Source organism: Nesoenas mayeri (assembly GCF_963082525.1).
Source record: "Nesoenas mayeri genome assembly, chromosome: 18".
NCBI lineage: Eukaryota > Metazoa > Chordata > Aves > Columbiformes > Columbidae > Nesoenas > Nesoenas mayeri.
Genome location: NC_137566.1, coordinates 7,858,429 through 7,877,253, shown reverse-complemented (window position 1 = coordinate 7,877,253; position 18,825 = coordinate 7,858,429). Strand labels below are relative to the sequence as shown.

Sequence of the window (18,825 nt, the reverse complement as noted above, 5' to 3'; positions counted from 1 at the left end):
GGCACACCCCCCCGTCACCGCGGGACTCTGCCCTTCCCCAAGATGGCGGTGCGGGCTTCGCCCCGCTCCAAGATGGCGGCGGGGCGGCCCCGCCCCCTGGCAGCCGGCGCGGGGCGGCCGGGCGGTGTCGCCCGGTGTCGCCGGTGTCCTTGCGGCGGGCGGCGGCCGGGGGAGCGAGCGGAGCCATGCTGGCCTTGATAGCGAGGTCTGCGGTGAGTGCCGGCCGCGCTCCCAGCGCGGGGACACCTCTAGCGGGCCCGGGATGGGGCTGGGGGGGGTGAGATGGCGGCCAGGCCGCGCCACCCGCCCGGGGGTGACAGCGGCCGGGCCGGTGACACACGGCGGCCGGGCAGCCACGAGCACGGAGGGTCAGCAGCCGCCTGGGCCCGGCCTGACGGGCGGTTGTGCCGCGGGGCCGCCCCGGCTGTTCGGGGCAGGGGCCGGTGTGGAGGGGCCGGTGGGAGCCCCGCTCCGCCGCCCCGCTCGGGGTCCGGCCCCGCTCCCTCAGCCCGGGGAGCGGTGGGGCCGGTGACCGGGGCTCCCGCGGAGCCTCCGGGTGTGAGAGGGCGGACGGGGCTTGGCCGGCAGCGAGGAGCCGGGAGAGGCTGGAATCAGCGCTCCGGGCCGGTTCGGTTCCTTCAGCAGAGATGGAGCTCGGGGCTGGGGGTGACGGACACCGGCCATGGCTGCGCGGGGCAGGGAAGCCCGAGGAGGCTTTCACCTGTAAAACTCGCCATTCCCTGCGAAGAGAGGGAAGGTCACACACAGCAGAGCTGTCAGCCCTGCACCTCAGCATCTGTGCATTGCAAACGCCGGCGGATCCGAGGGAGAGGGCGACAGCAGCGCTGGGATGGATCCGCTGAGGGGACAGGCAGGGCTGGTTGTCTCTGGGCTTGAGGCGGCGTCTCCAGCTTTAAATTTAAAAATAAAAGACAAACCTCTGTCATCTGATCCCTTGCTGGGAATCAGACACTGCTCTGAAATTCCTCCAGCCCCCCAGCCTGCAGGTGGATTTCCCTCTGGAAAGGTCATCTGCTGCTGGAACGTGGATGGGAGCGATGCCAGAGCGATGTCCGCACGCTCTGCTGGCGTTCGCTTTCCCCGCCGTTTGTGGAGGAAGGTGGAGGGTTTGCTCTGTTCGCTGCCAGCTGCCTCCTCCGTTCAGCTGCGATCGCTGTTCTGCCTCCCCGCAAACGCTTGAGTTTGACCTCAGACAAGCAGAGGACATAAAAGAGGAAGGATACAAATCCTATGTGTAACACGCAGTGTGTTCAGTTAATTTGGTTTGGGATTTTAGGGAAAATCTGAAACGGTTTTAAATTATCCTACTTGATGTTAGTCATGTATAAGACTGTGCTTGTCTGCCCTTCGATAGACCAGACAGACACAAAGGAGGGGGTGACATCCCTTGCGACTGCACAGTTCTGTTGTCATCCTGCTTTGGAGGTACCTATTTATTTTATTTTTTAAGGGCTGACAACCAAAACTCCCCAAAGTCTCAGCTTTCCATAATGACCACACATGCACAGGGCTTAAGGGCAGTTAAGGTAGCGCCTTTAGCCCCAAACTGAATTCTCTTCCATCTCCAACTAATCCTACATCACCGCCAGTGATGTGGAGTCACTGTCCCATTCCTGTGAGAGAACTGTCCTTATCCAACACCCTCTGGCCACCTTTACATGAGCAAAGGGAGCAAATGCCCCATATTCTGCAGAAATGCTCCCTGCAGCAGCTTGTCCCATACAGTGACAGCCCACGGTGTCACCACCAGTTCATAAATTGGGGTTCCTCCTGCCCAGAGATGTTCAGGCTTTTCCCAATGGCTGCTGTAGTTTCACAGTCCAGGCAAAGGCTGAGGGGACGATGTCCCCAGCACCTTCACTTGTGCCATGGCTGGAAGCCCAGAGTGACTGACCGGGTAACACCGAGCTGAGGGTCAGTGGCCATGGGAGGGCTCCCCGAATGTCACCTTCATGGCAGTCAGGTGGTGCAGCCTGATGGTCTGATCACCACCCGCCTCTCCCGGGCCCGTGTCTGGCCTTGGACCCTCTGGTCAGGGCAGCCACGTGGCAGTTTGCTAACGAGGTGACGCCCCGCGCGGGCAGCACATTGTCAGGTGGAAGAGGAAACCGAGACAGGCCGAGGGAGAGGTTTCCCATCTTTTCTGTCCTCCCAGCCATGGATAGGAAACAGAAGCAAGCAGAGAAGGTACAGTATGCCCACGCTGTCACGATTAACACCCTGCATTTCTCCTCAGCCCCGCTCTCTTTTCATGCTTTAGAAATTCTCCCTTCTCTTGTTTTTAATGTTCCTTCTCCAGACCTTGATCCCATAGTTTTCCCCATGTCCTACAAAGAGCACAGAGCATCTTCTCTGTGGGCTCAGTGCCATGCGGAGACTTTGTTACCTTGCAGATTTAGCTTGCTCTCTTATTTTCTTCTTCGTGCTTAACTCCTGGGAGGAGGTGGGGGGACAACTATCTTCTCATTATCTTGGAAATCAAAGGGCACATTTTCTTTGGCTTTGCAAAGTCCAGAATCCCGTAGGAGAGTGTCTGATTCAGCAGATCCAACAGAGGTGGGGGAGCAGAGGGAACTGAAAACCTTCAGAGTGTAATTTAAACATCTTCAAGCCAAAGGATGTCCAACCCTGTTCACCCAAGACGATGTTGTTGGTTTTTGGGGGGGAAACTGGCAGGTTCATTTCGTGGTTAGTGACGGCGTTTGCTCCATTTTATTTCTCCACAAAGGAAAATACAATGGTGCTTTCATTCCCATATGACCCCATCGGACCCCAGGAGCTTGTTGGCATCACCCAGAGTTTCCCAGAAAGCTTTTGCTCTTCCCTCTCCAAAGGCTCCTGTGATTTGGCCAGTCCCTTACTGGTACAATTGGGCAGAGGTGGTTCTAACATAGCTGTGTCCTCCAGTAACTGGGAGGTTCAGCAGCATAAAGGAGCATTGCCCCAGAGCCAGTCTTTCCTTGCCTAATGTACCATCCCTGGGCAGTCAGAGAAGAGCTGTTCTCTAAATCCTGTTTCTTCAAAACCCAAAGGGTAGTTTGATTTGGCACAAGGGTTCTGTGAAACAGCTTCCGACAGTAGGCAAGATGAACATTTCTGTCATGACGTACTTTCTTCCCACTTACCATGCGATGGAAACGTTTGACTCTGTCAAATGCATGGAGACTTTCAGCTGGAAGGTTCCCAGGGGGTTGGAGATGCATCGTTATCCTTGCAGTACATCCTCTGATGAGCTGAGAATCAGTATCTTGGGGGACCAAGTTTCTTTTTTGCAGCTTTTCTGGATGTCCTACAGCCATCTCTAGCATGCAGTCGGTAGACCTGCACCTTGCGTTTGCGCTTTGTGTGCTCTGCTTCCGTGCTGAAACACTTGTGCACCCTCAGAGGGGCTGGGATGGAGACTCCCAGCTCCAGGTTGTTACCTCCTGCACATTGGTGGGAAGTTGTGTCTCGACATTTGCTCTGTGCTTTGCAGGCCAGGCCATATGGCCTGATAAAGCCGGCAGCATTAGGCAAGAGCCCGGGCAGATTCCAACTTCATCAGGAAGCGCTGCCCCATCTCCCCGTGCCGCCGCTCCAGCAAACGCTGGACCGTTACCTGCTGGCTCTGCAGCCCATCATCAGCGAGGAGGAGCTGAACCACACGCAGGAGCTGGTGGCCGAGTTCCGCAAGCCGGGCGGTGTCGGGGAAAGGCTGCAGAAGGGCCTGGAGAGAAGAGCCAAGAAAACAGACAACTGGGTAGGTTGGGACGCTGGCCCCAGGGAGGGTGGAGGTTTGATGCCCACCTCTCCAGTGTCCTGGCTGCATCCACTGCATGTGTGTTTTTAAGGCATCATCTTTGTGATGAGCCTGCTGCTGACCACCCCAAACTGTGCCAACTCCTCACCAGGATGGGTGAGCAGAGAGATTTACAGCAGAACGAGGAGTCCCGGACTCTGTCTGTAGCTGCTGAAGCCTCTAAACCATTAGCATCACACAGCTGCCCCCAGAAGTTGAAGAAAATGCTCCACTCAAGCCCCACACCAAGCGCCCACACTGCCTTTCTCAAATCCTTCTACCCTTCCACATGTGCAACATCAAATGCAAACTGTTTGCAAAGCGTGGGGTGGAACTGGGGGCAGGATGCTGAGGCCGCTCAGCTGGGCTGGGGTCAAACAGCAGCAGATGCTGTAGCTGCATGTTGCCTTTCTCCGTCCCAGCTCTCGGACTGGTGGCTGAAGACCGCGTACCTGGAGTATCGCCTGCCCGTCGTGGTCCACTCCAGCCCAGGTGTGGTTTTACCTAAGCAGGATTTTCAGGATCGACAAGGTCAGCTCAGGTAAAGTCCTTTTTTCTACCTTCCCCTCGATTTCACATGGGATGAGCTATCTCTGCTGGACAGGGAGGAGGGTATTCAGGATGACTGGGGAAGAGAGCAATTAGCATGTGGTCTCCACGTTTGATAGCTGTCTGTGCTGTGCAAGAGGGCTGCACAGATAAGGAAGGGCTGCCAGGCTGTAAGGAGACTCCTGCTTGCACCAGACTAAATATTTCATCAAGAAGGAAAATCAAAGAGTCTAGTGGTTCAGGTGCTAAACCGGGACTGAAAACCTAGGTTCTGGTCTTTGCTCTAGCACAGATCTCTATTGTGGGATGGCCACATTGTTGGCTGGAGGCATTGTGAGGATCTGACATACTAAAGACTACGAGGCGCTGAGATTGTATGTGCAGTTAGAGGAGGCACAAAAACTAGCCCAGGCATGTAAAAGAGACCAACCAGCAAGACCTCGGAGTTCACCAGTTTAAAGGGATGGGGAAGCTGCTGCAGGACCCATCACTCCATCTGTTCCTGCAGGAGACTGTCCCCTCTTTTGGATTTATGGTTTAGAAAACTTAAGTCAGCAGCCTCTCCACTCCCAGTTTTTTCTCACAATCAAACCCTGCCATGTCCTCTGTCCCATGTGGGCTCCCTTTAATTTTTAACCACCAATACAGCTGTGTTAAATCCACCTGCAGATCTACAGCATTGACCTTTACACAGGGTTACCTTTGCCACAGTCACCAGTGCTCTGGCAGATCAAAAGTACCAGCCCTGGAGCCATGTGGGTGAGAACAAACCCTCCCTTCCACTCCCCTGGATACACCCGAGCAGGGGTGCAGAGCGTGAGCCACGCAGGGACAGTGCCAGACTAGACAAATGCTTTCAAAAGCTCTTCCTTATGTTACTCAGTCTTAAGTTATCCAAAAGAAGATAAGATCTGGAGTACTAACGATGCCCTAGCCAGTGGAAGCGAGCAGCTGCATGAGAATCTGGGCTCCCATGTAAAATACAATTTAAATGCGCATTCATATAGTTTGTGGCTGCAGAAAGAAGTTTGACAGCGTCGTTTGAGACCAAAACTTCAGAAACCAGAAGGCAAGTTTAGAAAGTGGAGGTGTCTCCATTCTTCAATCTGGCAGTGCTGCTGGCTGAGCACAAGGCAGCTGCTGTCTCCGCTGTGTCCGCCTCGAGCCCTAACTCCACTCCTGGGCTGTTTGCTCTCTGGAAGGAGCACAAACCCCCTCACTGTTGCTTCCCAGCTCTTTTACTTCCTCAGCTTTTACAATAAGGCTGGAATATTTTCATTAAAAACTACTTTGCAGGATGTCGCCCTTAGGTTCTCACAGTTAAACCCTCTGATCGTTACCACGGACGGGCAGGTTGAGCAAATCCAGATGACACTGCCTGCAAACGCCAAATACTCACACCACTTTAAAACCTGTGACAGTCTGACTGCAACCTCTTGCCACAGTGACCTCCTGCCTCCTTCCTCCTGTGCGTGGGTGGGAGCTCCTGGGTCAGAGAAGGCCAAACCTGTCACTCCTGAGCCAAACAGTCTGATGTGGCTTGTCACAGCCTCCCTCCCTGCTGGGAGTTGGCATTGGCAGTGGTTACGTTGATCCCAGTAAACACAACACCTCGGTGCCAGCCTGCTGCACGCCTGTATTTGTTTCAGATCCCGCAATGCTAGAGGAATGCTCTTGAGAGTTGCATTAGCAGCGGAACATTCCTCGAGTAGGAATTAAGTCAGCAGTGGTGAGTTTTGGATGCAGGGAGATAGAGCTGCACCTTGCCTGGAAACTTGGAGGTGGCTCCTGGCCAGGGAAGGGCAGAAATCCCCTTTTCTTGGTGCTGTTTTTATGCTAAGACTCAGAATTAGGATGTCACCAAAAAAAAATCACAACACATCAGTTAAAAATGCTGCTGTTGGAGGGTCATTTATGCATCTGAACTGAACCCTGCTTTCCTGAAAGTTGTCCAGAGTTCCTTGGTTGTACAGTAAGATACATTTTAAAAGTGCTACGTGGACTATCCAGCAATCTCAAATCACAGCCCCAGAGATGGGCACAACAGGGGCTTGGCAGAAAGGCTGAATGTTCTAAGGAGCAGAGGGAGGCTCTGTTGGCCCTGCTCAGCCGTTCCTCAGCCCCAGATGTTGTGTCTTTGAATCTCAACTTGCTACATTTGATATTTTCCAGGTTTGCTGCCAAGCTGATCGAGGGCATCCTGGATTTCAAGACCATGATTGACAAGTGAGTTTGTGACCCTCCTGACTTCTCACATTTTCCTTACTGTCCTAGAGAGGCTGAGCCCTGTCAGTAAATCTCCCAAATCGAAAAGCTAGAGAATACAGCACATATTTGGAAAGAGATGCTGTAATCAACATCGCTGCTCACTGCCATAGTCACTGCCAAATTTACTTTCCTCTCTTCATGCTCTTTGTTTACCTTAATACTTTCGTTGGCACATGTATGTGCTCAGAGGGAGCGAGCCTGACTGACAGTCCTGTGGAGCTGCATGGTTCTGTTTGCCCACAGAACGAGTTACAGCTCAGGCAGCAGGAATTTGTTTCTCTCCTTTGGGGTTTCCGGTATTTTTCATCTTCCAGTTAGACAGGATGAGCTCTAGAGAAACTTGCTGCTCCCTACCCCTTTTCTCTTGACCACCAAACCTCTGCTGAACGTGCCTTATTTATATTATATATTCCAAAAATATGTTTACCAACATCATACCTTTATGACCAAATAAAGCTGAGGCTCAGGGCCAGGCGCAAGAAGGGGAGTTGGAATGTGACTGTTCAAATGATTGATCAAGTCCCAGTCGGGTTCGTGAGTCATGAGAAGCACATCAGACACTCACCACTCGAAATTACAGCCAAAAACCTCTTTCTGACATTTCACTGGAAACAATACATCTCCCACTATATTGTGCCTGGATTTTTTTCTCTGCAGACAGCATGGCGTATGCTACACTATGTATTAGGTCCAGAGATCTGTTTTTCTGGTGTTACAGAGAAGACTGCATTTTTCTCCTTCCCAAATGAAAGGCCAGCAAACAGACACTTTCTCTAGTCCCTACCAAGAATGCTGGTGGGAATGAGGAAGGAGGGTCCCTTTTGTATACCACCAGCAAGAAAACGTTTAGTTTTTGCCGGAGTGACGGCAGCTGCACGGCTGAGCCTGTGCCTGGCTGGTGCGGGGAGCACAGGCTCTTTCACTGACATTTTCTCTCCCCTTTCCTCCTCACCTTGCCGTGTCTGCAGTGAGACCCTCCCGGTGGAGTACATGAGTGGGAAGCCCCTCTGCATGAACCAGTACTACCAGATCCTCTCATCCTGCCGCATCCCCGGGCCCAAGCGGGATTCCATCGTCAACTACGCCAAAGGCAAAAAGCAGTCCAGACACATAACGGTGGTTCACAACTTCCAGGTACGGCAGCTCCTGAGCTTTCTAAGAGGTTTGTTTAGGTGCAGGTGGCCATTTCAGCTTCAGAAAGTCTCTGCCCACAAAGTTTCCCTCACTAGGAATTCACTCCTGCTTCTTTTATCCCCTTTGGCCTTAGCTGGCCAGTAGCTGGGATTGTGAGCAACAGGCTACGAGGCAGAAGAGAGCTCTCTTCCTCTGTTTCTTCTCCCTGCAACTCCTGTCTCTCAGAGAAAACCCAGAGATCAGGTCTGGAATTGGAAATAGCAAATGGAAACTGGATAACAAACCTCACTGCCACAGCTGAGTCTCAGAAATAAGAACTACTCCTGTGTTTTGGCCCTCATTACCACAGCTTCAGAGCTTAAAACCTGGTCTTGTATCTATGCCCTACAAGGGAAGTTGGACTCAGGTCTCTCTATTCTGAGCATCCTTCAAAGGTCTGTTTGCAAGCTGAGTTCTTAGGTCAGGTCTTACTCCTCAAAGTGGCTGTTCCATGTTTCACAGAATGTTTCTGGGGCTGGACAATAAAGATCTTCCCTCATGTTCTGTCTCTATCCCTGTCTGCTCTTCTCACCTTCAGTTCTTTGAGCTGGATGTTTACAACAGCGATGGAAGTCCCCTCACCACTGACCAGCTCTTCATTCAGCTGGAGAAGATATGGAACACCTCCCTCCAAACAAACAAAGAACCCGTTGGGATCCTCACAACGAACCACCGGAACAGCTGGGCAAAAGCCTACAACAACCTGCTGAAAGGTCTGTAGAGCCCCCAACATGCAAGTGCCAAAAAACACCACAAACGCTTGAACTACCAACCTCAGCGCTGTGCTCTGCTCAGTTCTTTCCTTTGGAAGCTTGTTCTGGACAGACAACGTGAGCTTTAGGCCTCAAAAAAGCAACCTGATTTCATTGCAGAGTATGGTTATCTCTGGTTTGGAAGGTAGAGTGGTGAAGTATGAAGCTTGGTTTGTTAGATCTGAAATCCTAGGTTCTTGCCTTGCAAATAGGTGGGATGTAAGAAAAATGAAAAAAGGAGGGTGAACACAGCACACCCACATCTGTAACAACCCAGCTGGCTGCAGTTTTAATAACCAAATACACCCCTCAATGACCACTGAGGTACAATGGGAATCCAACACTGGGTCCTTCAAATCTGCTCTTTAAAATTTCAGTCTCCCTGCAATTCAAGTTTTTCAACTCCTCTTCCTTACTTGCTGTTCGTTTCTCTCCCAGATAAGACCAACAAGGAATCGGTGCGTTCGATTGAGAAGAGCATTTGCACCATCTGCCTCGACGCGCCCATGCCGCGGGTGTCCGACGACATCTACAAGAGCCGCGTGGCCGCCCAGATGCTGCACGGCGGAGGCAGTCGCTGGAACAGCGGGAACCGATGGTTCGACAAAACCCTTCAGGTGAGCGCTGATGGTCTGAGCGTACTGGAGGAGCTGCTTTTTCATGAGAATACAAAGGTCCAAGAGATCCCAGAAAACTTCTGCAGGAGGTTTTTCCTCGTATCAAGAGAGCGGAGAAATAGGAGAGACAAAGCGTGGTGGGTGACAGCGTGAGATCCTACAGCTTCCCGTGCAGTCACCACAAGCGCTCATTCCTGCCTCAGGGACTTTTGTTTCTTTTACTGCCTCTGCCCACGCTTATTCAGTGTAGCAGCTCTTTGTGTTCCTTGTAAATCAATTTTCTGCCTGCAGTGAACAATGCATCGTCTGCTTGGAGGCAGCCCAACCGCAGGGAGGTCTGTTCCTCGGATCTCCCCCAGGCTTGTCACTTCTCCTGTTTCTGCCAGAGGCTGCCCAGTGGCTTTTTTGTTTTGTTTTTTCTTATTTCAAACATAAGCTGCCATCCCGCAGCATCTCTCTGATCTCTTCTCCATTCAGTCTTGTCAAGAGCCTTCAACAGCTGCTGCTATTCAAACTTCTCCTTCATTTGTTGATGGATCCTGGCTCATGGATGGTAGCAATGGTGCTTTAAAAGATTGTTCTCATATCTGCCGGACTCCTCATAATCTTTTCAGCTATTTTATTCTGATTTAGAACTCTTCATTGATAGGATAAAGCTTAGATCTTCCAGCTAATTGAAAAGTAAGGGTAAGGCAGCACACGGTGATATTTTTCCTGTACTATGTGTACATTTAAGTACATCAAACCCTTTGAACCACTCTGTATTGCCAGGACCCTGAGCACACCTATATTACATATACATATATATATATATATGTATAGATCTTAGGCACACTCTTACCCAGTTCATTTTGTAAAACTGTAACAGTGCTACCAGATCTTCTCAGCCTGCTGTAAGGCTTCCATTGCCGTTCTGATAAATGCAGCCTTTGTGTTACCTCCTTTCCAGTGCGCAAGAACAGGACCACTGTCTGTTCTGATACAGAACAGCGAGATACCAGATCTCTCCAGAGAGCTCCTGCTTCACACAGTGTCTGTCTGTCTTCATCACTGTCCTCTCGTGCTTCTCTCGTAGTTCATCATCGCTGAAGATGGCTCCTGCGGTCTCGTATACGAACACGCTCCTGCAGAAGGCCCACCCATTGTTGCTCTTTTGGATCACATTGTGGAGTACACGTGAGTCCTGCCTCCTCTGCTTTTCCTCAGCTTTAGAGATGGGGAGCAGGAGGTTTAAAGCCTAAGAATGTGCCTCTTCACAGCTCAGCCCCTAGGAATTTGTTCCGGAGGAAGGGTAGTGGTAGGCTAACTAGGTATTGCAGTTCTTGTATTCATGATGAGAACTGAGTGACCAGCTATTCTAATAGGTTTTGCTGCTGCTTCCATCCTTGGGGAATTACACCATTTAAAGTTAACAGGACTTTTGCCTGTGAGGGGTGTTTATTTGGGGCAGAAGACACAAAAGATATTTCATTCATCCACTTCAAAAAACAGTGTAATGGTGCCGTGAAGAATATTTCAGCCTATGACTAGTGTCACAAGATGTTGGGGAAGATCTCCTGTGCATTTCTGCCCTGGTTCTGGTGTCCTTAGCTGAGCCTCATGTTAAAGGTCTGGTTGAACATAATCATTTCTCTGTGCAGGAAGAAACCTGAGTTGGTAAGATCGCCTATGATTCCTTTACAAATGCCCAAAAAGCTGAGGTTTAACATCACCCCAGAAATCAAGAGCGACATAGAGAAAGCGAAGCAGAACCTCAACATGTAAGTATGAAGCGGTGGAGAGAGCTACTCAGTGACTGAGGGAGTAATAATAACTGCCCAGACAACTCTGTGGGAGGAAGCTCTCTGTCCCTGCACAGATCAGATCCAAATAGCCTGTTCCCTCTGTGCTTCATGGAAGGAAAGTCCATAGCTTTATGTTGCAACAAGCAGCAACAGGTGAAGGAACACATCCTCGTTCTTTCCTTGCAGAATGGTCGAAGACCTGGATGTCATCGTCTTGGTCTTTCATCAATTTGGGAAAAACTACCCCAAGTCTGAGAAGATAAGTCCTGATGCCTTTATCCAGCTGGCCTTGCAGCTGGCGTATTACAGGTGAGACCACCAACAGATCGCTTCTTGCCATCTTCACCGTCAGACTCAAATATGTGAGCACAATAAAGGTGTCACAGACAAGTCCCACACAGGCTGCTATGGCCTGTGTCCCAGGTCAGCAGATCTCATTGTGGCAGCTGCCAAACAGGCGAGATTAACCCCTCTGTGTGTGTACAATCCTAGTAAGGAAGCATCAGAGATCAGCTGTCAATGGGACTCACTCACATAAAGTGTTCCCCATCCCCTCAGCTCTTCTGCTTCACAGGAGGCCATTCCTCTCAGGACAAACTCAGTTCTGTGACCTTTTTCTCCACCCTGCAGAATGTACGGCCACTCCTGTGCCACGTACGAGAGCGCATCGCTAAGGATGTTCCGCCTGGGCCGCACGGACACCATCCGCTCCGCTTCTATAGAATCCCATAAGTTTGTGCAATCAATGGACAGCCCAGACAAATCGGTGAGGCTCTCAAAGATGTGGAGTAAGAGGACTCCACTCCAGAAAAAGAGGAAAGCTGCTTATTTGTCCAGCTCAGTGTCAGCTGGTTTCAGTTAAGCAGAACTGCACCTGATATGATGTTGAGCTGAAACATAGCTCTGAGTATATCGTTACATACCTTGGGTTTCATTTGACTTTCTTTTCACATGTATTGAAAGCCTGAGAAACAACACGTGGGCATTTCTAATCCTATCAAGAAGTTTTGTCCCTTTGTAAAGTCCATTTAGCTACTCAAACTCAAAAAAGTCCTGCTGCTGATGGATGGACGACAACATTCAGAATGAAGTAATGCAGCCAAGCAAAATTAGTTAAATCTAGTAAAGCTAAAAATTAGTCTAGTGTAAACACACAAAGCAGAAATGTCCTCCATCCTAGAGAACAGCCAAAGTGAGGATTTCTGTTCTGCAGAAAATCTTAACAGACAGATCTGTTTGTTCTCAGGACCAGGAGAAAGCAGACTTGCTGCGGAGAGCTACCCAAGCCCACAAGGAATACACCAATATGGTGAGTGTCCAGAGCGGGGGGTTTACACAGCAAATGAGGGTTCCGGTGAAAGATGAGACCTTAAGAGCTTTCTCTGCTGCCACAGCGATGTGGCTACCAGTGCTGTTGCCCAGGGCTGGCTCTGATCTGACAGTGCTCTAGGGCACAGACTGAACGGTTTCTCTCTAGCTCGTGGTTTTTGTCCCCTGTGACCAGCCTAAAGGAGAGAATCAAATCAAAGTAGCTTCAGTTCTCGTCGTCATTGTTGCTGATAAATGCCAAAGTTGCATGAGGACCTCTTAAACCAGAGCGAGCCCGTAGGCTGGAACTGTAAGGATAGTTCCACCGGTGTGTTGAATTTCACAGTCCTTACAACAAGATTGACTATTGGTCCTAAAGGCAAGAACTATTTTCCTTCTGACTTTTAACATTTAGATATTTTTAGAAGTGCTTTTTTCTTTAACCTAAAGAAACTGATAGTTTTGCTCGCTTGCCTGCTGGACAGGCTTTCATCTAGTCTTCCTTCCTTCCAGGCAATACAGGGCAACGCAATAGATCGCCACCTCTTAGGCTTGAAGCTTCAAGCCATCGAGGACCTAGTGAGCATACCTGAGCTGTTCATGGACACGGCCTATGCTGTTGCAATGCACTTCAACCTGTCAACCAGCCAGGTAGGACCCACCTGAGCAAAGATGGAAATGCTCTCTTCATTTTCATTGCCTTTGTTCTCTGCATTTCTCCTTCATTTCCTTCTGTTCATTTGGGGACAAAAATTTTTAAGCCTGCTACCAATCCCATAAAGCTGCAGATCTGATCTTATAGCTGCCACAGTCCCTGTCACCTCTGTAAAACACCAGCAGAACCAAGGCCAAGATCACCAGTCGTGTTTGGTGTCTACCTGCACCAGCTGAAGTCAGCTGCCAGAATAGCTTTACATTCATCTGCTGTGCTGTAATTCCTACTGATACAGTTCTGCTTGTGACTTACTACAAGCTTATCTTGGGGAGGAATCCTCCTCCTTTGCAAATGCAAAGGAAAACATATTGCTACTATATGGCAGAATCCAGCGTGTGTGTGGTGGTAGGTGGGTCTGACCAAAAAGTCCCTTTTCTAGAGCATTTTCACAAGACGGCAGTTTCTGCTGTTGACAGAGCTGTTAGCGTTTGATGGCTCCATTTCTCTCTGGCTGGTTAGAAATTTTTAATCACATTGTCTCCGCAGGTCCCAGCAAAGACAGACTGCGTGATGTGTTTTGGTCCCGTGGTTCCAGATGGCTACGGAATCTGTTACAACCCCATGGGTGAGCACATCAACTTTGCCATTTCAGCCTTCAACAGCTGTGCTGACACCAACGCAGCCCGCATGGCTCATTATCTTGAGAAGGCACTGCTAGACATGAGGAGCTTGCTCCAGTCCACTCCCAAATCCAAACTGTAAGAGGCAAACGTGACGCAAAACCCCCAGCTAAAGGGGCTGTTCTTCATGCACTGAAGTTCCCAGTTCCTCAGAAAATTATTGAGAGCACAGCTGGCCCTGGAACCTTGGAGGGAATCTATCATTTGTTTTCAGCAAGAGGCTACAGAATAGTCATCTGCAGATATTACTGGTAAGAGGAAACGCTGTCTTTAGCCGAAGCAGAACTGACTGGTCCTCTCCCATCAATACAAAGTGCACCCTCCTGTCCTCAAAGAGGACTGAAGTATTATTTTTATGGAACTTACTATAAAGGAATACAGAAAGCACAGTCCTTACCAGTATGTAAATCCATTTGGTGAGGAAGGTAGTTCTTCTCCAGGAAAAGCAGGGGACGTTCATAATGTGATGGAACTACTGTAAGACCAGTCTTTCTGCTCGTTTCTGAAGAGTGCAGCATCTGTCAAACTTGACTGAGGATCCTTCTGCTGCTCCAGCAAAACGTCACCGTTGAAGTTTGGCAAGGGGAGAAAGAAGTTCTTAAGTGGGAGCAGATCCAGGCTCGTTAGAGTGCCCTGCACTACTTATCCCAGGCACTCCAACCATCACATGCTTTACAGGCCTGGGAACGTTCCCTTTGCTCGTTTTAGGATGCCCTTTCTGTTGCATTGACCCTATCAACAACAGAACATCACTTGCTACTAACTAAGGTGTTTTTTTGTTGTTGTTTTTGTTGTTCTGAGTTTTTTGTTAGGATTGCTGTTGTGCTCATAGCCACGGATCTTCAGGCTCAGCATAAAGATTTTATTCCCCACAAAACTCCTTTCACACAGGTTTTCCCAGCTTTGCCTTGACGTACCTTAATGTTTGGAGAGATGAGAAGGAATTACCTGTGCAGTTAGCAGGACACTTGCTTCGTTGTACCTTCCTTTGGAACTGAGGAAAAGAACAGATGCTGCCCTTCTGTTTACCAGTCAGGGGGCCACATGCGAACACCATTACACTTTCAGAAACAACATATTTGTACGTAATGCGTTATGTCTAAGTTGTGGACAAATAAGAATGTTTCTGATGAGGAACTCCAGAACATAGTCCTGTTTCTGGCCACAGAGATCAAATCTGTTCAAACTAAAGGAAAAACAGCTGTAGAATCACATCACTCTGCTCTGATAAGACAGAAAATCTTGAAAAGCAGGGAGAAAGTTGAGAACACGCGGGCACCGAAGATGTTTGTCCACTGTGGCAGCTGTTCCTGCAGTAACACCACAGCACCTTTTCTACCACTCTTGCACTTACTGCCGCCTAACTCATACTTGTACCAGTTCTATTCTGCAAGAGATTGATCTCATGACAGTGTTTTCATGTTCATTTGACAAACTTGAGACAGTAAGAGGTTTATATATAAACATTAACATACAATTGTAGCATAGGAATTTTTACAAGTGCTACTTCCACTGAATCTGCTGGAATCCAAGCTCCTGACTATATGTTGTTTTGGGGTTATTTTTTAGTAAAACCATATGGTAATGAAGAATTCTAGTACTATTTCTGCAACAGGAGTTTAATATTTAAATTGCACACCCTCTAAGATGTGGCTGCTGGGACATGGCCATAAACAAGCAGCATTAGGAGTCTGATGGCCTGTTTACAGGGAACTACGTGATCATAATTGCCACTTTTCGGATCCTAGAACAGCAAGGGACATGATGAAGTGCCTTAGTGAACACCTATGAAGAAATTTGCACTAAACTTGTTAAGGTAAAAGAAAAAAATCATTCTAATTTGATTCTTGAAAGACAGAAGCCAACGCTACTGCATTTTCCTAAAAGGATGTTATTTTGAAGCTTCTATCTTGTACCTAAATAAATCTATAAAAGGAAAATTTAACTGAAACTCACCTGCACAGCCAGTGATTGTATGAACTGCCACTTTCACATCATCTACATGGATTTAGTTGATCTTTTAGAAGAATCCTGAAGGGAGTGAGATAGTCTGAAAAAAACCAATGGGAGCCCTACAAACGCCCATCGCTGCTCTGTTGCCTCCTCTGCATGAATTACACTGAAAACTGCAGGAGGATACTCAGTATTATCATGACATAAGTGACTGTGTAAACACTACATAAAAGACCAAACCTTGCTGGAATAACATCTGGGTTAATGGAGGCTTTGACATCGAAAATATATTCCTTTTGCCAAAGTAATCCCCTCCCCGTGCGGAATCAACCTCTTCTGCTAGGGGACAAGTTATTCTCCCCTGTCTGCAATGCCTTCAACCGCTGATGCTACAGTATTGCCTCGAGTATTTGAGACTGGCCCTTTTCTACTCTGTCTCATTGAAAGGGGAGGCTCTCAAAGGAAAGTGCCTATTAAAGATGAAGCAGAAGTACACGCTGCTGTGACTGTACCTCGGAAGGTTGGTCTGTCCTGGATCTAAATCTGGATATCCCACTGGCTTCAGCAGACTATTGCGCTGAAAGATATACAAGACTCATAAACCACTTAATGCATCCTTAATGACACACCGAGCTGAAATTCAGATGAATTAAGCCAATTTTTGAAGTGTTTGAAAGGACGCTAAAATCGTTACAAGGTTTTTCCTTTTCAAAGTCCTTTCTTATTGTACAAATTCTAAATTGTGCTGTCCTGATTCATACGTTCAAATACTGTTCTCTGTTTCCAATTGTCTGATTGTTTTATCTATTGTCTTAAAGGCACATGAAGTACAAGAAACTTCAGTTCCACAAAAACTACCCATTTGGAACAAATCATTTAAGAAACGCACAGACTAAAAACATTCAGATAACTCTTGGGGTATGAGTGTAATTTATGACACAGCCGGGCGGTGTTGCATGCTTTGCTGCTTAGCTGGGTTAAATACTGTTTCGGTCGTGTAATCCATGTCATGCAAAGTTTTGAAATGTTCTTTGAATAAACTGAAACACAGTAAACAGATAAGTGCTACAAAAAGCCTTAAATCTCCTTCGCCACTGCAGAAGTGACAAAACAACCCTTATGGGAGGATGTTTGTGTGGGGACAGCAAGAACAGTGAACCACAGTGTTCTGTCACCTTCCTTTTATTGTCTTGGCATCTCCATCCAGCCCCTCAAGTACAGGGGAGGAACAGAAAGCATCTGCTTGCAAAGCCACATATTCCAAAGAAAATATCCCATTTCAGAAAATTAGTGGCAGAAGACTTCATACAAGTGTAAGATAATAAGGCAGAGCTCAAATAGTTTTTTCTGCACAGCACCATTTAGTTAAGAAAAATCCATGGGATCACTAAGGAATTTCTACTATATCAAGTATTGCAAAGATTTCTGGAAAGGTACAGCAAAAGTAGGGAAAAGGTGCAGATTACAAACAACTCGCAGAGAACGGAGGAGAGTTTATTACACTGTCTTACAAGAGCTCTTTTCCTCTCCCTAAGAATTACTGTAGGAAGCTTGGGTTGGAAGGCAACACAAACTGGAACAGTTTTTTACACTATGCTGCTCTCTGTGAGATGAAACTTCTTCCCTGTGCTCTAGTTCTCAACAGATGCTTCCGCACAGTTTTTCCAGCAGTCTGTCATAACTGCTCACCCCTCTGGAAACAATCCACTTCCAGCCTTGTCCTTGGGGAAGAGAGCTGTGATCTCCCTTCTGGCTTTCTAAGTTAACTTACAAGAAATAGACAAAAAATGTCTTTGCAAAAAATAAGTTATAGTACCAGCTTTCAAACTGAAACATATGGTACCACCATACCATGCAGCCTATTGATGTCCTTTCTCATTTTAATAGATCTTTTTTAAGTCTGATCCAATGTCCTTGTGAGAGCTGCAAGATGCTTCTTTATTCTGATGCACCTTCAAAGCAGATCCAGTGCTCAGGTCCTTCAGATGGTAACAGGATTGCTCATGTTACGCAAATACTAAACAGTTCTTAAAAATATATATATATTTGCTATGGCAACTGAACACGGGTAGTTTACTACCCGTAGCTACTTAAACACAGAACTTGAAACAGCCTTTATTCCTGATCTCCTAGATGAGGATCACTGCTTTCTACAGTTCACAATCTGGTTGTCCAGTTTCTACAGCAGCTCCCACTCCCTACGAACACAAACTCCTATGGCAACAGGCACAGATGAAAAGTTTAAGAAAAATAATCAAGATGAACAGAAACGTCTCACTTCAAGCAGCTTTATAATGCAGGAGTCTGATTAAAGTGGCGATTGTAAAACAGGCAGCAAGACCGAGATGTGCCACTCGTTTTACCCCTTGTCACGCCAGCATCGAAGGCACACAATGACCTCTGAGGCTGTTCAAAAGCTGTCCTTCATCTCCAGAAGTTCAGGTCAATTGTGCTTTGAATAAACACTTCTCTGGCATTACACCTGAACTGCTGCGTTATGTACTAGAGATACAGAAAGTGTCCACGCACAGCCCTGAAGCACTTTGAGCGGAGCCCTTGCCAGGTGAACTCCTGGATCGCACATGTCGGAGGCATCACCAGCCACAGATGGCAGGAACATCCCCCCAGGGACGCAGCACCCAGAGAGCTGACTGCCGGGGTGAAGAAGCAGAATGGGACAAGGATGGAAAGCAAAACTTGCTTGGAGGAGCTCGACATTCGAGGTTGCTACTGCAGAACCCCAACCAAGCCAGTAACCAGCAGGAGTCTCTGCCAGGACGAGCTCGCTACTCCAGTTCACAGCAGGATTCTAACGGGACTCCTCAAGAAGTAATTCACACAACAGCTGAGCTAGTGATTAGTCATTTGCCATGTTATTCATTTATGGTTGTCACTTTGTTCGTTCTTAAAAAGCCCTCCCTTGAGTTTTAATAGGAAATAAAATCCAGTGCTTAAGACAGAGACTAGCAACTGAATTTTGTAAGGCTTTGGGCTGACTCTTACATGTAACCAATGGGCTTCCTAGTGCCATCAGCATCCCACTCAGTACACCACCAGAAGCTGTACAGATCACAGCAACCCTGAGGTAATAAAAGTATAATATAAAGGAAGAGATGGAGTAAACATGAGCTATGTATGATAATCTTGCCACCTACAAGAGATTCTGAGAGAGACACTCTTGCTAATTATACAACAGGAGCAGCAGTGGAAAAAAAATAGTCAGTATATTTCAGTTTTTCCTTTGTTTTACACACACACACCGCTTAACGGTACCCGTGCAGGCTTCC

At 48.1% G+C, this 18,825-nt stretch overlaps 1 protein-coding gene across 3 annotated transcripts; it reads left to right on the top strand.

Moving 5' to 3' along the window:
- Positions 1 to 42: 42 nt before the first annotated feature.
- On the top strand, positions 43 to 18,578 carry CRAT (carnitine O-acetyltransferase; the record flags this gene model as incomplete). Of its 3 annotated transcripts, none has more annotated exons than XM_080356135.1 (15): positions 43 to 193; positions 2,063 to 2,208; positions 3,497 to 3,760; positions 4,222 to 4,340; positions 6,521 to 6,574; positions 7,585 to 7,750; positions 8,328 to 8,502; positions 8,980 to 9,158; positions 10,234 to 10,334; positions 10,799 to 10,918; positions 11,129 to 11,251; positions 11,573 to 11,708; positions 12,189 to 12,251; positions 12,764 to 12,901; positions 13,452 to 18,578. In XM_080356135.1, 15 exons carry the CDS (start codon positions 43 to 45, stop codon positions 13,665 to 13,667), a joined length of 2,151 nt encoding a protein of 716 aa, XP_080212261.1. In that variant the 3' UTR covers positions 13,668 to 18,578. The 3 variants fall into 3 exon arrangements, with proteins under 3 accessions (XP_080212261.1, XP_080212260.1, XP_080212259.1); XM_080356133.1 differs by having other exon boundaries at positions 168 to 212; positions 2,106 to 2,208; XM_080356134.1 differs by lacking the exon at positions 2,063 to 2,208 and having other exon boundaries at positions 116 to 212.
- Positions 18,579 to 18,825: the final 247 nt, after the last annotated feature.